A 19689-nucleotide genomic window follows, 5' to 3' on the forward strand; every position below is an offset into this window, starting at 1 on the left:
CAGCAAAAGGGGGCGCTACAAAGTATTAACTTAAGGGGGCTGAATAATTTTGCACGCCCAATTTTTCAGTTTTTTTATTTGTTAAAAAAGTTTGACATATCCAATAAATTTTGTTCCACTTCATGATTGTGTCCCACTTGTTGTTGATTCTTCACAAAAAATTACAGTTTTATATCTTTATGTTTGAAGCCTGAAATGTGGCAAAAGGTCGCAAAGTTCAAGGGGGCCGAATACTTTCGCAAGGCACTGTAAATATCTGGTTTGTAAAGCCACTCACTTTTTGGTCTCAAGTTCTACTGGTTTAACACGCCAGTTGTCTTCTCTCACAGTCCTGGAATAAGTTTCATAACTGGAGATAGAGGGAGAGAGCAGCAGTGTTAGTCTCATCTTTCATACACAACCCCCCTTGAGCAGAGACAGGTAAAGGGAAGAGTGAGTAAATATCCATTGCTAAAAAAAAGATAATTGTCACTTTTATATAAATGATTGGTTTGTAAAGCCACTCACTTTTTGGTCTCAGGTTCTTTTGGTTTAACACGCCAGTCGTCTTCTCTCACAGTCCTTGAATAAGTTTCGTAACTGGAGCGATAGGGAGAGAGCAGCAGTGTCAGTCTCATCTTTCACTCACTGATGGCAGCAGTGTGATGGGTTGTACAGACGGACTCTACGTCTGTCAGTGTAACTCAGGAGATAATCATTTTCTGCCATTGCTTGTTAATGGCATGCTGTTTAACAGGCTGTGATTTAACAAAAGGACATTTCTAATACACATCATTAATCTGACATCTGGAGGCTGATAATTAGAGGGAAGGAAATGAGGGCAAATTGAAAGACAGTGGAATAGCAGATCTTGTCATTTAATTTCACTGACAGAATTGCAACAGGAGACTGTCTAACCAGGTGTCATGCAGGAGTTGCAGGTAACTTTAGATCCAGAGTGGAGTATTAAGGTGATAAAGATGTATTCCCACAGGGTTTAGCCTAGATCACTCGCCCCCCTAACTAAGATGGCTGCGCTATGAGCATAAAGACAAAAGCAGATGTGGTAGACAAAAGTGTAAAACAAGCCCTGATGATCTAAATATTAGATAATGGGTGTTTGTTTATAAATGCATTTCATTAAATTAAACAAATTCCTCAAACTTAGAATAAATTTCACCATCATATGGTACCACATCCATGATGAAAATTTCATAACAGACAAAAACTGTGGTTAAAAGAGAAGCTGCTTTGCAAAAGTAAGAAAAATCAACTCTGGTGAAAGCCCCCTTACGTTACGCTGTCTTACGTTAACAAGATCATAAACTTACCGATCCGTGGCAAGCTCTGACTTACTGTGTATCTCCCTGCAAAGCAATGAGAGCTGTATTAGACATTTACTGTAGGCTGTAGCAGTCAATAAGCCGGACACTATCCAGTGAGCAACAATTCTGCGGTTTTTATAAGTGTATGAAGCTGATATTTTTTGACTCACGGCTCCAGAGGGGTCACGGTTTATTGGCCAGGTGTGGTATGTTTTCTACTGTGCTGCAGCATTACCTCATCCTGAGCCCTCCTCTCATGTATTGCAATTGTAAACATACCTTTCATGCTCTCAATTCTTGCTAACCTCAAAAGTGTTTGATCATACAATGGCAGTTTCAAGAATTTCAAGAGTGTTTCCCAACCTGATCGTGGTACTGACTGTCTGTGTGTCCTCGGGGCTACAAAACATAGGACATTCTTGCATTACAAGTGTGGCAGCACAGGTGTCAGAAATAAGTGGCAGTATTAAAGTGCTTTAATACGCATTTAATGAGTTCAGTCCGAGTTAAGATACCTTTCCTCATCCTCATCCTCATCCTCCTCCTCCTCCTCCTCCTCCTCCTCTCCTTTAGTGTTGGCGATAGTATAGACAGTGGGTGATGTCCACCTGTCCCATGGGGAGTCTTTCACAGTTGACCTTCAGCACAAACAGACATGACAATGTACAGTAGCATTAGAAGATGACAAATTTCCACTCTGTATATTGTTTAAAAAGCCAGACTGGGATTTGTTTTACCACAGTAGTGAGGAATATGTGTAAATAAATATATTGTCTATCTGACCTATTTTCAGCAGTATGCAATGTCTTCTGGCTCAATGAGTAGATGCTACAAAAGCCTAGTTACTTCACTATAGTGACATAGAAGGAGGTTATGGGAATAAAAGGAGCAGATATACACCCAGAGCTTTTAATAAAAAAAATATGACTTACTTCCTCTCAAACTTGATCACTGTCTGTTGATCTTCAGCTTGGTCTTCTGGTTCAGCATTAGGGCTGGAAGAGGACAAGCATCAAAAGGCTTTTAGCCCTGAAACATAGCGGCCTGCATCGTGTGGAAGTGGAAGAGTAAATCAGCATGTCATTACCTCTCTTCTGTGTTAGTCTCCTGAGGTGTGATGTCCCATGTGCGTGCCCATGACCGCCGAGAGCTGAAATTGAAGCACCAAGGTGAGCATTATAAGTTACTTTGCATTATTTTCTAAGTTAATTTATTTGTTGTATCTATGAAATATGAAAAAAACTGTGAAGAAAGTCCATTATAATTTTTCAGAACACAAGCTGATGTCAGATGGCTTGTTAACAGTCCAAAACCCAAGATGTTCAATATTAAATGATTTAAGCCAAAGAAAAGGCAGCAAATGGATCACATTTAAAAGCTGGAACCAGAGAATGTTTGGCATTATTTGAAGAGCGACTCAAATGATTAATGGATTTTCAAAACTGTTTCCAATTAATTTGCTTTCTAATTGACTAATAGACTATCTAATCTCCTGCAAAAACTAGTCAACAGATCAATCAATCCAGAAAACAATTGTTATAGTCTTATTTTTCAGACTCTTTTTGGATCTTTGTTCTCAATAAAAGTGGTTGATGCACTGGAGAAATAAAGAATAACTCAACTTAAGTGTATTAATAAGATTGCTAGGTGCTAATTCTGATAGCTGCTGATTATGAATGTTGTAATAACTTACAAAGTGAAGCAGTTGTAGTAATAAACATTATGTAGTAACATGATAGCATCAGTGCTACAAACAGAGGTTACAATATAGAAAAAGAGGAATTTGCATTATCGTTCCTGTACCTGTTGATGGGAGTATCTGAGACGGGCTGGAGCAGGTCAGAGGCTCTGTAATAGAGAAAAGTCTCTCATAATCAGAAACTGCTGCATTATGCATGCCGAGATCCTATCTGGCTGGCTGGAAAACAGTCACGGCTCCAAACCAATATGATTACCTGTTAGAGGATGTGGTCCCTATCGGATATGGATCAAACGGATCAGCCGAGCTGAAAAACAATTTCACACTGATTTCACTCTCAATTGTCGGCATGGCCCATCTTGTGTCAGAGGAATTCTGATCACACCGACTCATAATGGAACAATTTAATGCAGTTTGAATGGTAAACAGAAACACCAAGGAGCCCGGGGCCAAACTCAATCAAAATGGGAATCCGGATGTCTTTGACAAATGGACAGACTATTTCACTGCTGAATGGGGAAATTAGTGTATAGCAGGTTTTCTTCAACTAAAATGAACCCTGATTCCAGTCAGTAACAATAAACAGCACTGAACCAATCATTAATATCAGAACTGTTGGCAGATAGTTAAACTACAAGAAAATCTTTCCTATAGACAATTACTTTTTTAACCACATTAAAACTGATTTGCTTACTTAATTGGAAAGTCTTAAAATTCAGTGCCACATTTTTTAAAGTAAGATTTAAATTTTGCATTTACGTGTATATTACATACATTTGAATACAAACATCTTAAAGCAGTAGCCTGAATGTGGCATGGTAATAAATAAACTACCTGGATTTAGTGACTGTAGTTTCCACATGTGAGCCCCAGGGATCTGCACTGCCCTTTTCACTGCATGGAGCCAAGGCAGAAAAGTAAAGAGAGTGGTACGGATGAATGGCATGATGGGAAGAGAAAAGAGGGCAAGTAAAGGTTAGAGTGGTTCTTCTCATACAGTATTCACTATGCCAATCCACTGAAATCCACTCAGCTATTTAACAAGCATAAAAACCACCTGAATATAGTACAGGACAGGCGTATTCTCTGAGAGTATGTGTGTGTGTGTGTTCTCGTACCTTTTTTCAGTAATGATCACAGTCTTGGTGGTTCTAGTGAGGCTGGCGGACACAGACAGTATAGACGCAGGTTAGTACAAATCATTACAAGGCATATATGAATAGAATGCATTTCATATCAGACTCAGCTCTGCATAGATACTGTGGCTATTTGTTTAAGAGTAGCCTGCCATCTCCCTCTACCTTTGTGTATCCTCTGTCTGCTTCACCTCCTTTCGCTGCGTACTGAAGCTGGTGGAGACAAAACAAAGCCCCAATACTAATCAGTACAGAACGGTCTCTTCTATTTACTTTCACACTGCAGATAAGATGTGGCTTTCTGTTTCGAAGTATTACTCAGTTGCTTCAGGAATCTTCAACTTTGTTTCTATCTAACAGGAAGCACTGGTTAAAATAGAATGCCGGAAGGAGAGGAGCCCTGATTTGTGGATCAGACTTGAGGTAGATGGGTTTTATTAAAGATCTTACACCTCAGGGACCTGGTCCCTTCATCTGTGGTGATAAGAATTAATGGTATATAGGCAGGGAAGGATGGGGGGCCAGAGGCCATCATATGTTGGTGTCTTTCTCACATGCATCCCTGTGTGTTAATTGGTATGAAGTCATTAGCCAGGCAATTCGGAGTGCCAATGGTCTTTGCTGGGTTTGCTTCACTAAAGACATCAAACACAAAAGTCAAATACAGAGCAAAGTTTGTTTCAAGCTCCCCTGAAACTATACCCAACCAAGGCAAGGTGGGTTAAGGTAATGCTTCGGCTTTGCTACTGACAAGGGAGCTATTGATTTTCCACTGATGAAAGGATGATTCTTCGAATAACTCCGTATTTGAAGGGCTTGGTGGAAAAGTGCTCTTGTTATACCTGTCTAGTTCACCAAGCAGATCCTGACTCCAGCGCCTTGGGCTGGGAGGAGCAGGCTCTGCTGACTTCTCTGGACTGCAGAGTTAGAAAGAGAAGAGGAAGAGGTAAAGGAGAAGATGATGAACAAAGGGGGATTTGGGATTCAGAGGAGATTTCACAGCAAGAACAAGCCAGTTGAAGTAGAGGAGAGGGAGATCATTCAAAGTCAAACAGTGCCACCTTGTGGGTGATATTCAGAGGATTTCTCCTGTCATTACTTAACTGCAGAGTCAGTAAAATGTATTTTTAACAGACCTATTAGTTAGAGCTAGAAGATCGCCTGTTGCTGGTTCATGTTTTCTGAGCACTGGAGTTGGCTTCTTTTCAACACTACAGACAAAAAATAAATAAATTAGTGCACCTCTTTTGGCACATATGCATTACAATGTATTTTTAACAGACCTATTAGTTAGAGCTAGAAGATCGCCTGTTGCTGGTTCATGTTTTCTGAGCACTGGAGTTGGCTTCTTTTCAACACTACAGACAAAAAATAAATAAATTAGTGCACCTCTTTTGGCACATATGCATTACAATGTATTTTTAACAGACCTATTAGTTAGAGCTAGAAGATCGCCTGTTGCTGGTTCATGTTTTCTGAGCACTGGAGTTGGCTTCTTTTCAACACTACAGACAAAAAATAAATAAATTAGTGCACCTCTTTTGGCACATATGCATTACAATGTATTTTTAACAGACCTATTAGTTAGAGCTAGAAGATCGCCTGTTGCTGGTTCATGTTTTCTGAGCACTGGAGTTGGCTTCTTTTCAACACTACAGACAAAAAATAAATAAATTAGTGCACCTCTTTTGGCACATATGCATTACAATGTATTTTTAACAGACCTATTAGTTAGAGCTAGAAGATCGCCTGTTGCTGGTTCATGTTTTCTGAGCACTGGAGTTGGCTTCTTTTCAACACTACAGACAAAAAATAAATAAATTAGTGCACCTCTTTTGGCACATATGCATTACAATGTATTTTTAACAGACCTATTAGTTAGAGCTAGAAGATCGCCTGTTGCTGGTTCATGTTTTCTGAGCACTGGAGTTGGCTTCTTTTCAACACTATAGACAAAAAAATAAATAAATTAGTGGACCTCTTTTGGCACATATGCATACACCTCTGTATTATATTTGTAAGTGCCTCATTTAATTAAATCTAATCTGGGGCACCTTCTTGTGTAAAGAGTAAATTCTAGGCACCTGAAAGTGAGATGTGGGTTATTTTGTAACTACTTTGAAGTTAACACAGCAGCACTTAGCAACTATCTGCATTCTTGCCAAACCTGCTATGAAATGAAGGAGGAAGTTATTGATTTTTTTTATACCTGTCCTCTGAGGTGCGATGATCCTCTGACCTCACTTTTGTCTTTGCAAGCCCTGGCTCATCACCTTTAGAGCTGGAGAGGAAATTTCAGATGGCATGAGAGTGTCATGGTAATCTTTTTTCATACTGGTTTTTGCTACTTTCATCTTTTTCTTTTTCTCAGTACCTGGTTGAACTTGTACCAAAAGAAATGAGAGTATCGGACAAGGCAGTGAGTGTGTCAGTACTGGAGCTGTGAAACGGAACAAACAGAACAAACATTCTAGGAAAGATTTCAAACATACAATAGAAATGCTTAAAGAAAGCCACCTGACAGCACATTTAAAGCCTTGCGTAAGAATTATGATACTGAATTATTAATAAAAAATATTTGGGCAAACATAATGCTGATCCATTATTACGTCCATTATTACAGTTTTAAATATAACTACACGTTATGCTGATGCAGTAGTTGAATAAACAATACAAAAGTCTGCAAAATGTATTATAATTATATGTCCCTGTGAATATTGCATATTAAACACCTGGACTGTTATTACTGATGGATTAATAAGCAGCATTCATTTTAATAATCTTTAGTAGATGAATCTGTAATAATCCAGAGTTTGGTTTATTTAAATCTGACCTTGGCTTTGAAGAAGGTTTAGATTCTGGCTTTGGTTTTCTTTCTCCTTCAGGTTCAATCTTCAAAGTGGTCGCTGTTAGACCAGACACTGGAGCTGGAGAGTTTAGATCAGTTGAAAGTGTGGCAGGGGTTACCAGATTAGGTGATTTGGGAACAGATGAAGATAGTGCAGGAGTCACTGGATCTGTTGATTTTGATACAGTTGAAGCTGGGGTAGGGGTCAGTGGAGTAGTTGATTTTGGGACAGTTGAAGTCAAGTCAGGGGTCACTGGAGCAGCTGATTTTGGGGCAGTTGCTGTCGGAGCAGGTGATTTTTGAGCAGCTGAAGTGAAAGCAGGTGATTTTGGGTCAGCTGCTGTCAGAGCTGGGGTAACCGGAGCAGGTGATTTTAGGTCAGTTGAAGTCGGAGCGGGTGATTTTTGAGGAGTTGAAGCGGGTGATTTTGGGTCAGCTGTTGTCGAAGCCGGGGTAACCGGAGCAGGTGATTTTGGGTCAGTTGTTGTCGGAGCAGGTGATTTTGGGTCAGCTATTGTCGAAGCCAGGGTAACCAGAGCAGGTGATTTTGGGTCAGTTGCTGTCGGAGCAGCTGATTTTCGGGCAGTTGCTGTCGGAGCAGCTGATTTTCGGGCAGTTGCTGTCGGAGCAGCTGATTTTGGGTCAGCTGTTGTCGAAGCCGGGGTAACCGGAGCAGGTGATTTTGGGTCAGTTGTTGTCGGAGCAGGTGATTTTGGGTCAGCTATTGTCGAAGCCAGGGTAACCAGAGCAGGTGATTTTGGGTCAGTTGCTGTCAGAGCAGCTGATTTTGGGACAGTTGCTGTTGAAGCAGGGGTAACCGGAGCAGCTGATTTTAGGTCAGTTGAAGTCGGAGTGGGTGATTTTTGAGCAGTTGAAGCAGGTGATTTTAGGTCAGTTGAAGTCGGAGCGGGTGATTTTGGAGCAGTTGAAGCAGGTGATTTTAGGTCAGTTGAAGTCGGAGCGGGTGATTTTGGAGCAGTTGAAGCAGGTGATTTTAGGTCAGTTGAAGTCGGAGCGGGTGATTTTGGAGCAGTTGAAGCAGGTGATTTTAGGTCAGTTGAAGTCGGAGCGGGTGATTTTGGAGCAGTTGAAGCAGGTGATTTTAGGTCAGTTGAAGTCGGAGCGGGTGATTTTGGAGCAGTTGAAGCAGGTGATTTTAGGTCAGTTGAAGTCGGAGCGGGTGATTTTGGAGCAGTTGAAGCAGGTGATTTTAGGTCAGTTGAAGTCGGAGCGGGTGATTTTGGAGCAGTTGAAGCAGGTGATTTTAGGTCAGTTGAAGTCGGAGCGGGTGATTTTGGAGCAGTTGAAGCAGGTGATTTTAGGTCAGTTGAAGTCGGAGCGGGTGATTTTGGAGCAGTTGAAGCAGGTGATTTTAGGTCAGTTGAAGTCGGAGCGGGTGATTTTGGAGCAGTTGAAGCAGGTGATTTTAGGTCAGTTGAAGTCGGAGCGGGTGATTTTGGAGCAGTTGAAGCAGGTGATTTTAGGTCAGTTGAAGTCGGAGCGGGTGATTTTGGAGCAGTTGAAGCAGGTGATTTTAGGTCAGTTGAAGTCGGAGCGGGTGATTTTGGAGCAGTTGAAGCAGGTGATTTTAGGTCAGTTGAAGTCGGAGCGGGTGATTTTGGAGCAGTTGAAGCAGGTGATTTTAGGTCAGTTGAAGTCGGAGCGGGTGATTTTGGAGCAGTTGAAGCAGGTGATTTTAGGTCAGTTGAAGTCGGAGCGGGTGATTTTGGAGCAGTTGAAGCAGGTGATTTTAGGTCAGTTGAAGTCGGAGCGGGTGATTTTGGAGCAGTTGAAGCAGGTGATTTTAGGTCAGTTGAAGTCGGAGCGGGTGATTTTGGAGCAGTTGAAGCAGGTGATTTTAGGTCAGTTGAAGTCGGAGCGGGTGATTTTGGAGCAGTTGAAGCAGGTGATTTTAGGTCAGTTGAAGTCGGAGCGGGTGATTTTGGAGCAGTTGAAGCAGGTGATTTTAGGTCAGTTGAAGTCGGAGCGGGTGATTTTGGAGCAGTTGAAGCAGGTGATTTTAGGTCAGTTGAAGTCGGAGCGGGTGATTTTGGAGCAGTTGAAGCAGGTGATTTTAGGTCAGTTGAAGTCGGAGCGGGTGATTTTGGAGCAGTTGAAGCAGGTGATTTTAGGTCAGTTGAAGTCGGAGCGGGTGATTTTGGAGCAGTTGAAGCAGGTGATTTTAGGTCAGTTGAAGTCGGAGCGGGTGATTTTGGAGCAGTTGAAGCAGGTGATTTTAGGTCAGTTGCTGTCGGAGCAGGTGATTTTGGGTCAGTTGCTGTCGGAGCAGGTGATTTTAGGTCAGTTGCTGTCGGAGCAGGTGATTTTAGGGCAGTTGCTGTCGGGGCAGCTGGTTTTGGGGCAGGCTGTCGGAGCAGGGATAACCGGAGCAGGTGATTTTAGGTCAGTTGCTGTTGGAGCAGCTGATTTTGGGGCGGGTGCTGTCGGAGCAGGGGTAACCGGAGCAGCTGATTTTGGGTCGGTTGTTGTCGGAGCAGGGGTAACCGGAGCAGCTGATTTTGGGGCAGTTGCTATCAGAGCAGGTGATTTGGGGGTAGTTGAATTTGGAGCAGGTGATTTTGGGGCAGTTGTAGGAGCCGGGGTAACTGGAGCAGTTGATTTGGGGGCAGCTGAAAAAGGAACAGGGGTAACTGGAGCAGGTGATTTTGGGGCAGCCGAAAAAGGAGCAGGGGTAACTGGAGCAGTTGATTTGGGGGCAGCTGAAAAAGGAACAGGGGTAACTGGAGCAGGTGATTTTCGGGCAGCTGAAAAAGGAGCAGGGGTAACTGGAGCAGGTGATTTTGGGGCAGCTGAAAAAGGAGCAGGTGATTTTGGGGTAGCTGAAAAAGGAGCAGGGGTAACTGGAGGGTAGTTGAATTTGGAGCAGGTGATTTTGGGGCAGTTGTAGGAGCCGGGGTAACTGGAGCAGTTGATTTGGGGGCAGCTGAAAAAGGAACAGGGGGAACTGGAGCACGTGACTTTAGGGGAGACCGAAAAAGGAGCAGGGGTAACTGGAGCAGTTGATTTGGGGGCAGCTGAAAAAGGAACAGGGGTAACTGGAGCAGGTGATTTTCGGGCAGCTGAAAAAGGAGCAGGGGTAACTGGAGCAGGTGATTTTGGGGCAGCTGAAAAAGGAGCAGGTGATTTTGGGGTAGCTGAAAAAGGAGCAGGGGTAACTGGAGCAGGTGATTTTGGGGCAGTTGAAGTTGGCACAGGGGTCACTGCAACAGGTGATTTTTGGACTGAAGTTGGCACAGGAGGTGCTGGTGTGGATGAAACTGGGGTTGGTGATGCTTGGTTGAGTTTAATTAGAGGGGTGTCTTTTTCTTTAACAGACACTGGCGCGGAATCTTTCACAGGCTTTGGTGCAGTCACTGTAGCTGCTGGCTTATCTACAGATGTTTTCACCCCACTGTCTGCTCTGTAAACCACATATATAGAGAATGTAATTGAAAAAACATAAATCACTTGTTGCACCAGAAATAAAAACATTACTCAGGACTTACGGTTTTGTTGGTTTGGGCTCAGTCACAGAGGCATCAGATATGACAGGGGAGGGGGGGGGGAAGTTGGCATAGCCACTCTCATCATCATCACTAATCTCCACCCTGCACATTTGTAGCCAGGAACATGTGTGAGGTTTGATGTTCACACATTAAAACAGTTGTAGAAATATTTGATCATGCAATTGAATGTAGAAGGTTTTCTTTTGGCTTCAGGGGCAAAAATATTAGAAGAAACATTTACCTTTTAGCCACAAATGATGGGGTGCTGTTGGCTGAGGAGTTCACAGGTGAGTGTTCTTTAGACCTGAGGTTTTTCAAGACAGCCTTCATAAATTCTTACCATTTATAATAATGCAAGTGGGAAAAAAAACAGTTTCTCAACATGTAGTATTTTTTATGTAGCACATTTATTTTACTGTACAGGTTGAGTGTTAAGATTAGCCTCAGGACAGTGACATAAAACATACGTACTCGTATTTTTTAGCAGCAGAAAGCACATAAGACCGCTGCTTGGCTGCAGAGCTCTTCAGAACATTCCTGGCTGTCTCATTACTGTGAAATGAATCTACATTAATATCATGATAGGTCGTTCCTGCATGTGTGACTTGGATGGTGATATTTGTGTGAGAAAACTCTTACCGTTTCTCCTGCTCCTCATGGCTAAGCTGGTCCTCCTGGTTCTCTGAAGAGGACCTCAGTGTGTGGGGGGCTCTAAGGAACAGAAAAGCAAACGTATACCTCATAAAAATAAATTCTTACCGGCAGTTAACTGGGAATCTGATTTGTGCAAACTCACATTTTCTTGTATGCCTCTGAAGGCTTTTTGCTGACTTGGTTTGTTCCACTGTAAAAGAAAAACAATTTTATGTGGGAATCAGAGAGGTCAATCGAAGTACATCACTAATCACACTATTAACTTATTCAAGTATGAACTCTTACCCAAAGCTGTTTGATGTTGTGGGTGGAGTAGACTTGTCATCTAATTTAGTAAAAACACCTCTGAATAAAAAATGAAAAGTGTAAGTACATTTTCATACTTTTTTTATGTAGCCTATGGTTTTATTACAGTATATGTAAAATGGTAAAAAAGTGTGTACATCCAACACAGGTTGGGTGCAGATGCAAAACAAAATAAACTGTCCACACTGAAAAGAAGCAAGCTCCTAAAAATATTTTATTGCATATTGCAGTGTTTCAACCAATATAGTCTTTCTCAGATAAACTATTCTAGAATATGGGCTATGTTATAAAAACAAATTATAAAAAGTCCCATTCATTGCCATTTTTCAGTTGTGCTCAAAGGTCCCCCTCTGCCTTTGATTCAGGTTTTTAAATATTTGAGCCAGAAAGTGACTATAAACTCCAAATTATCCACATGCTAGTTGTTGTAAGTGTAAAGGTTTAGCTTATTCTTATTCAGTAAACACTGAAACAAAATGACAACAGACTGAGGTGCTCATGATAAGTCAAGTCTTACCTGATCAGGTATCCTGACTTTGGTGTTCTAAGGTCAGAACAGAGAACCGTCATCAGCACCATCATGTTTCATGGAAAATTTCAAAACATGGTAGATAAATTCATGACATTTAACACCTGCACTTACTTTTCAGTGTCAGACTTTGTGGGTGCTGGAGCGGATACCGGAGCGGATACCACTGGTGAAGACACTGGACTGCTCTCAAGAGGGGCGCCATTTGAATGGCTGGCGCTTACTTCTGCTATCCTGCATGGATACACAGAATCGTGGCTTTGTCTGGGCCGGTAACCGAGTAATGGAAAAAATACTCAAACTTTATTTAAACCTGTCGTTTACCGGGGTTTCTCCTCATCCTGAGTCTCATTGCGGTTTTGTAACCAGCTGCCATCTCCCTTCAATTTGGTTCGCACTTTAGTGTTACGAAGCACAGCTGCTCGGTCCCCATCTGAGACACAAACACGTGCATGTCACACTCCCACACACCATTTGAGATATTATACACACTGTAGGCTTTATCATAACAACATCCTAATCACCGTCTGCTTGGTATCAGTGTTGTCACAGCCCCCTTTGGGCTGATACTACATTATCAACCACTTGTATTTTGCAGCAAATCAGGGCAATGGCAGAATTTACAGTTAACAGCCTAGTACAGACACACACTGCTTTTATTAGAGGAGCATCATCATCTCACATTCAGTTCTAATCAGCCAGCCTGCTCACCCTTTGACATGCTTGTTCTAGAGGTTTCTCTCTCTGTGCTGTTTTCTTTACAGGCCACCTGAAAATCATAGTGGTACAAAATTGACAGAAATTGTGTTAAAAAAAAAACTATTTTAACAGCGAATTACAATTTATAATGACACAGTGAGTTTCAAAATGGTCCTCCCACCTATTATGTTCCCCATGATCTCCAGAGCAACATGCTCTGTAAAGCATTCCTCAAGTTTCATCATTTAAACATGCAGATCATCCTGTCTTACCACTTCCAAAAAGAATACTGAGTCATTTGATCATTGGCCATTGGATACAAAGTATACATTTATGTGACTGGGAAAACACTGCTTCCTTTCACACATATCCAAGAAAAGGAAAACACTGAGTGCTCTCTTATCTGAAAGAAGGCAGTAAATACAGTTTATGTAAAATTGATGTGAAATGCTGCCAAATTCAGAATCCAAACATAATTTGAAAAACTCCTGAAGCTGTGAATTCACTCCTCCTAAAACAACTCACCACAATATCTCTGGAGGATATTGTCCTGACTATTGGTGACAGAACAAACACACAGAGGGCTTGGAAAGCATATTTATCCTGGGTTTAACACACAAGAGGAATGATTAAAGAAAAGCAATAGCAGGACAGACAACTCTACTGACAAGCGCTGACAGGGAAACACCCAAAACAAGAATGAGAGCATTAACACTGATAGACACTTACAACAAACTTTATTCTTATAGCTACTGATTACTAGAGCTCTAAGAACAAAAAGATTCCATATAATATGATAAATTATGCGTAAATAACTTTGACACCTACCTGCTGTCAGTTTATATCCAGCAATGCAAAGTCCAGACAGTTCAGTTGAGATTCTGTGAGTGTGTCCGACTGAGTGTGGCTGGTGAGCAGAGCGAAAGTCTCTCTCTGTCTGACAGGTGTCTTGATCACTGAGCTAGTGAACAGGTACGGGCGTGAGCCTTAACAAGCTCAGCCAGTCAAGGAAACAGGTACATTGGGCGGAGCAGTACCCGTTTGTCTATGTGCATGAGTGTGTGATAACAGGTTCCTAAGAAGTCTCTCTTTTTTTTTTTTTGGTTTGTTTACTACATCTATGCTTTGTTCACAGAATTCAGCAAGTATACAGGTGGCCAACAACACTGAGCACAAGCAAGGCAAAGGGAAGGGGATGTTGATAAGTTGCACAGCATGGCATATATAAATGAAGTGACTCACTGCAATGTCTCCTTTGGGAACGCCCCTCTCATGCTCACTGGGTAGGAAAACCCACAAGCACACACATTAAAATTAGATCAAGAACTACGCACACAGCTGAGACAAACACACACACAGTTGTCCCTGTACAAACAACAATAATATATAATCTTAACATTGATATTTAATTTGAAACATTGATGTCTAATTTTATATTTTTTAAATAAAATTTAAGCTGAAAGCCCTGGCATTAACACTTGAAGGTCAATTTTTTACCTAGTTTTGGCAAAACTGGGCAAAAATCAATGACTTATTTCAACCTCGTGCAGTACATAATGCAGGTAGAAAGGCTGAGGAAAGCATATGATAAGCAAAATGAGTGACTGTGTCTATGTTTGTATAAGTGACAAGAAAAATCAGTCGGTGCTCCTGCAATCATCCAACATTTTCTCCAACAAAGAGTACTTTCAGAGCGATCGGCCACAGTGTGCACTCATTGAAAGCACAACATGGAGATCAACCTACCACTGTTTCTCTACAAAAACTATCTCACACATGCTGTTCATACATATGAAAAGCCTTTTCAGATCAGAAAAAAAGGGCATGAATAGACTTCACAATATGTCAGAGAGCAGTGAATGAGGAAATTAACAAGTCTATGAGCCAAAGTTCCAATCTGATGAGCACAATGCAAAGTGTAAACCTTTGGATCTGTTATCTACCTGGATCCCTCTCTCCCTAGAAACCAGTCCGACTGCCCTGCCTGGTGGCTCTGACTCTAGTGAATCATTAGGGTGCTGCTGGCAGAGTTAAAACGAGAATGCAAAGTATCTGAACTTAACCCCCACGTTGTTGATACCACACCAAGACATGGAATGACAAAAATGCTTCACCCAGAAAAGACAAACCTCTGTAGCATCTAATTAACATGGATACAGTGAAAATATGGAACTCTATTGTCTTCAGTTTCAAGTTTATATAATGTCTTCATCAAAATGACAAATGGGAAGGTGAGAGTAGGATTGTATGTTACAATGTATTACCATTGCCCATCCCACTATTGTGTTCGGGGACTGTACCTGAAGAGTAGTATATTCTAGTAGTTTGCTTCACTCATAGTAGCACATGCCATTCTAATGATATATCCAATACCAGGGTGACAGAGTTACTGCAGTATCGACATGGAGAATGGATTGCGTTTAGAGTGCGTGTGAATGAGGCATCTACAAACGCAAACTATGGCTGAATGTAAACACCAAACATTAGTCCCATATGAATGGGCTGTGAAATACTGAAACTGCTGCTGATCGCTGTATTCCTTCTGTCCATATTAGCCAATAAGAAAATTCAAATGTACAAAACGGTCCACATTCTGTGTTAAAATGCCTTCAAGTTAATATGAGATTTTGGCATCTTCTAAAGCTTCATTGAGTTTAGTGTAACATTTCCTCGTTTTGCTAAAACTCAGTATGTTTACCTATTTGGCATGTCTGACTGCTGAATCCTCTTATTAGCATTGGTTGTACTGCAGAATGTATTTTTACACTGAAATCACAGTAAGTGATCTCTTTAGGGCGGAGTGGATGGGAAGAACGGTTACAGAAATCAAACTGGTTAAACTATTTCAATGTTGGTGTGCGAGTTCTGCTTTAGAACAGACTTAAAACATAAACCTTTGCTTTACACTATGGGCAGTAATCTGCTGCTATGTAGAACAGCTAACACTCCTTTAGAAAAGGCGTTCTGCAACATTCTGAAAAACTGGCTGCAGGGATTTGACCCCATTCAGCTAAAACAGCAATAACAAGCTTGGCCACTGATGCTGTGTGATAAGGCCTTCCTAACAATCAGTGTTCTTTCACTCTGTGCAGGGAATCTGAGTTCTATTATTTCAATCTCTGAAAACTGTTTCTTTATGAACCTCACTTTAGCCCCTTTTCCACCATCTGGTACCAGCTGAACTCAACTTGCCTTATCTGTATTTCCATCAATCAGATGTTGGTGACAGTACCATTTTTGATATCACTTCTGTCAAGGTTCTAGGCGAGCAGAGGCGATACCAAACAGTGATGTGTAAACACTGCAGGCTAGCAACTGTTCAGAGAAATCGCATCAATGTGACTATGTAACTAAAAACAGCCACATACTGAGAATCAAGAACAGCAAACCTTCGATGTCCTCCATTGTTATTGTGTTGGATGCTGACAACATCATATCAGTGTAATGCAGTGTCGCTATGACAACCAGCTACAATGAGAGGGGACCATCTGCAGTGGAAAACCAAGCACCCAGTACCAAAAGCGAGTAGAGTCGAGTCAAACCGGTACCAGGCGATGGAACAAGGGCTTTAGTGTATGAGGCCAGTGCCCCGAACCAATGGTACACAAAAGTCTGTAGGCAGCGATGTCCACATACTCTTAGCAATATATTGTAATGCTAGTCACCATTTTAAACAATAATTTTAATACAGTGTATCAGAAGAACCATCATTCCATTCTCCTGATGAAATGTATCACCACATTTTGACATAAACAGAAGCATCCCAATGTGTGTAGATCACAGTTGCAAAATTTTGTAGTTTACACAGTGTTAAGGTCAGTATATGTGTTTTGATGCCCTGTGCCTTTACAAAAGTTGTAAAGCATTTACTGACAGTACTCTTAGACTGCAATGTGATGACCAACACCAGGAGCATCTGCTGCCATCTACTGGTGAAAATGGAACATAAGCATTGCAGAGACACATAAATGCTATACATAAGCATGGTTTGGATAAGGGTCTGATTCCTCATTTGGAATCGTGCATGCAGTGTGACCTGATCAACTTATTCTCATAACTTCTACTGACACACACAGCCTTACATTATTCACTGCACCATCAAGCTCCTTGTCTGAGATGAGGGTAGCTCTGCACGGTGCAGGTGAGCCCCTCCTTCAGACTGACTACTGGTTTGTAGCCCATGTCCTCTTTGGCACGTTCACAGCTGTAATAGTGGTGTGTTCCAGCCAGAGCCACTCTCATTGGAGTAAAGGTGGGTTTGAAGGACATAAGTGGACGCAGGATCAGGGCCAGCAGCCAGAGGAGCAGGGCCAGTCCATAGACGAGAATGTAGGGGAGGTGGTAGCGCGGAGCAGCATATCCCAGACCTACCAACACCTCAGACATGAAGTCCCAAAATCTAACTGGCTCATCATTAGTGATGTTGTATGGCTGAAAAATCAGAGGATATAAGAGTAAATGTTTAACTTGAAGTACAGAAGTACAGCATGATCCTGAAAGTATGTAACTAGCAACATGATTTCACAAACTGAATCATATAAACCAGAAATACGATGGGGTATCTCTCACTCACTTTTCCACATATGGGGGAGTCCGGTTTCAGACGTTCAGCAGCCAGGATGTGTCCGTGAACTACATTCTCCACAAAGGTGAAATCTACCAGGTTGGTCCCATCACTGCAACAAACGGAATAAACACATCTCTATGGGGGAACAAAAAAACATGGACAAATAAGCTATGTTTGACAATGACGATACCTGAAATCCTACCTGGCATGTTCGAGCCAGAATATGGAAGTGCACAGCATGACAAACCACAACATTAATTAATATGAATTTCTCCTCCATAGATACAGTAGGTAAACAATGGTATATATAGTGATGAAAGAACATGTGTAACACTCTAATCAAAGCGGGTGATTGAGAAACCCCATAGTTTAACTGGCATAATGCAGACACAGTAACTTCTCCAGCATTACAACAATTCTCTACAGAAACAAGGCATTAACAGACAAGCGATGTTTTTTTTTTTTTTTTAAACTTACCGTTAAGACCCACCGAGAAGTGGAAACATTGCTCCCTTTCAAGTAGCTCCAAGGTCGGTAAATCCAGTTGAAATGGCATCAATCATTCTTACCCTAAGACTTACCCAATGATGAACTTCATCTTTCCACAGCGAGCCGAGTCCACCAGAATAGGAACCAGCTGTGGGTCTCGAGGGCCAAAGATCCCGTGGGGCCGGATGGCAACTGTCAGGAAACCCTTCTCTTTGTCACAAGCCCTGAGGACCAACTAAAACAAGACACAAATATACTCTTTGTTCCCTTCTCTCTGATACGTGTGACTGATTGTGAAGGGCAATGCACACATAACATGCAAATTAGGAGGAGGAGGAGCTGGGTTCAGTACATCACAGGGCTAACACAGACACATGCCCACTGTGTCACAAAGTCAGACTGACCTAGGTTTGGAGGAGGACACCCATACTAAAATAGAGAACCCATGCAGACTCCATTTATAAAGCAGTCCAATAGTCTTATTTTGTGGCACTGGTGGCAACCGCCACACCATACTGATAATGATACAATATAGTCAAATTGAAAATTTGACTCTACTACCTTCTCCTGCTCAATCTTGGTCTGTGTGTAGTAGTCAATGGGCTTCTTGGCATATGGCAGATCCTCTCTCCCATTCTTAATGTCTTTCCCTTCAAACACCACACTGGCACTGCTAGTCAGGACCAATCTCTAGCCAAAACAAACAGTTTCAACATTTTAATGAACAGTAAATGTTAAACATAAAGTAATGAAAAGCTCAGTCTCTCATCCCCTGGCTACTCACCTCCACTCCAGCCTCGATGCAGGCCTGTATAACGGTGCGTGTGCCCTGGATGTTGACCCTCTCAAACAGAGCACAGTTATCGCTGCCAGGGGGTGGGGAGGCACAGTGAAAGACCAGAGACACATCCTTCAGCGCTGGCAACAAAGCCTGAGGCAGAATGTGACAGTTGCATCAAAACAATGAGTAGTCCAGGCCAGAGCTCCTCTTTCTGGATCATGTGCTTATTTGCAAAATACAAATCAGTTGTAGGCATTATCTAGTCCATAAAGTGACATGGCATTTGAATGTTTTCTACTCAAAACCAAGCTCTTTTTTTTTTTTTTTTTTACAAAGACGACATCAAAAACTTTAACGACGTAGGCCTGATAATCAAACAATCAAGTCTGGCCTACTTGTCTCTGCCTTACTTTATTATTTTTCATTGTTTCACCAGGTCAAGACATAAGACTTAAAGGTTTCTGGTTTAGCGTTTAGAAAGTCAACTCTCCATTTTAATAACTTTCCTTGCCTTTGCGCTGGTCTAGATCGAGCCTGAGAGGAACAGTCTCACCTGTTTGTCGCAGAGGTCTCCCTGGTGGAAGTTGACAACAGGCAGCTCACGGCTCTGAAGGATGTCAAACACAGAAACGGAGTAGCCTCGATCCAGCAGCTTCTCCACGAGGTGTGTGCCCAGGAAGCCACACCCCCCGATGACTGCACATCGCTTATTACGCTGTTTAAGATGCAGAAAACATAGCATTTTAGGCAAACCGACAGCACTACAGCACCGTGTTAGCTTAAAACAGATTTGCACAGAAATGCTTTAACTCACCGGTCGAACACGCGTGGCCATGAGAGAAATGTGACCAACAGGTGAGCGAAAGTTACAAGAGTTGACAGGTACTGTGGTGAGAATATTTGTCCTTACGAGTACAATATGGTCAATCACGAAAAGTGCTTCTGAATTATTAATACACAGGGAAGAAACGCGACACCTAGAAGCACGCTTAACTAAGTCAGCGTGTTTAACTAACTCCTCTACAAACCATGAACTGTATGAATCAGCTGAGTGAGAACTACTCTGTGATTGGTTGAGTTAATGATCAGAACGAGGGCGACGTTTACGAACAGCCAATGATGTTCAGAATACGTCAAAGAACGCCACAATTTGAACCAATCGGAAATCAGA

At 41.9% G+C, this 19689-nt stretch overlaps 2 protein-coding genes across 2 annotated transcripts in view; both read right to left on the reverse strand.

The window, feature by feature from the left end:
- The window catches only part of znf185 (zinc finger protein 185 with LIM domain), a 19975-nt gene extending 5928 nt beyond the window's left edge, over window positions 1–14047 (reverse strand). The window contains exons 1-33 of the mRNA XM_020614635.1: window positions 13510–14047; window positions 12694–12751; window positions 12307–12415; window positions 12097–12216; window positions 11971–11997; window positions 11433–11492; window positions 11290–11337; window positions 11133–11204; window positions 10965–11045; window positions 10735–10797; window positions 10494–10595; window positions 9995–10408; window positions 9381–9589; window positions 6973–9187; window positions 6514–6579; window positions 6349–6420; window positions 6011–6085; window positions 5846–5938; window positions 5423–5530; window positions 5276–5350; window positions 4982–5056; window positions 4305–4352; window positions 4122–4163; window positions 3838–3897; window positions 3260–3310; window positions 3108–3152; window positions 2392–2454; window positions 2237–2299; window positions 1820–1942; window positions 1668–1703; window positions 1311–1346; window positions 508–579; window positions 278–349 (exon numbers count right to left, since the gene is read on the reverse strand). Coding sequence (XP_020470291.1) covers window positions 278–349; window positions 508–579; window positions 1311–1346; window positions 1668–1703; window positions 1820–1942; window positions 2237–2299; window positions 2392–2454; window positions 3108–3152; window positions 3260–3310; window positions 3838–3897; window positions 4122–4163; window positions 4305–4352; window positions 4982–5056; window positions 5276–5350; window positions 5423–5530; window positions 5846–5938; window positions 6011–6085; window positions 6349–6420; window positions 6514–6579; window positions 6973–9187; window positions 9381–9589; window positions 9995–10408; window positions 10494–10595; window positions 10735–10797; window positions 10965–11045; window positions 11133–11204; window positions 11290–11337; window positions 11433–11492; window positions 11971–11997; window positions 12097–12216; window positions 12307–12415; window positions 12694–12703 — 4805 coding nt within the window. The 5' untranslated portion in view covers window positions 12704–12751; window positions 13510–14047. The remainder of the gene's footprint in view (window positions 1–277; window positions 350–507; window positions 580–1310; window positions 1347–1667; window positions 1704–1819; window positions 1943–2236; window positions 2300–2391; window positions 2455–3107; window positions 3153–3259; window positions 3311–3837; window positions 3898–4121; window positions 4164–4304; window positions 4353–4981; window positions 5057–5275; window positions 5351–5422; window positions 5531–5845; window positions 5939–6010; window positions 6086–6348; window positions 6421–6513; window positions 6580–6972; window positions 9188–9380; window positions 9590–9994; window positions 10409–10493; window positions 10596–10734; window positions 10798–10964; window positions 11046–11132; window positions 11205–11289; window positions 11338–11432; window positions 11493–11970; window positions 11998–12096; window positions 12217–12306; window positions 12416–12693; window positions 12752–13509) is intronic.
- A 2297-nt stretch (window positions 14048–16344) lies between these two features.
- Window positions 16345–19671, reverse strand: nsdhl (NAD(P) dependent 3-beta-hydroxysteroid dehydrogenase NSDHL). The gene is made up of 7 exons (XM_020614650.1): window positions 19333–19671; window positions 19072–19233; window positions 18522–18668; window positions 18299–18427; window positions 17830–17972; window positions 17255–17357; window positions 16345–17112 (listed from the first exon to the last, which is right to left on the reverse strand). The coding sequence occupies exons 1-7, from the start codon at window positions 19351–19353 to the stop codon at window positions 16780–16782; spliced, it is 1038 nt and encodes a 345-aa protein (XP_020470306.1). The 5' UTR covers window positions 19354–19671; the 3' UTR covers window positions 16345–16779.
- Between the last annotated feature and the right edge of the window lie 18 nt (window positions 19672–19689).

Source organism: Monopterus albus, unplaced genomic scaffold (assembly GCF_001952655.1).
Source record: "Monopterus albus unplaced genomic scaffold, M_albus_1.0 scaffold148.1, whole genome shotgun sequence".
NCBI classification, from domain to species: domain Eukaryota; kingdom Metazoa; phylum Chordata; class Actinopteri; order Synbranchiformes; family Synbranchidae; genus Monopterus; species Monopterus albus.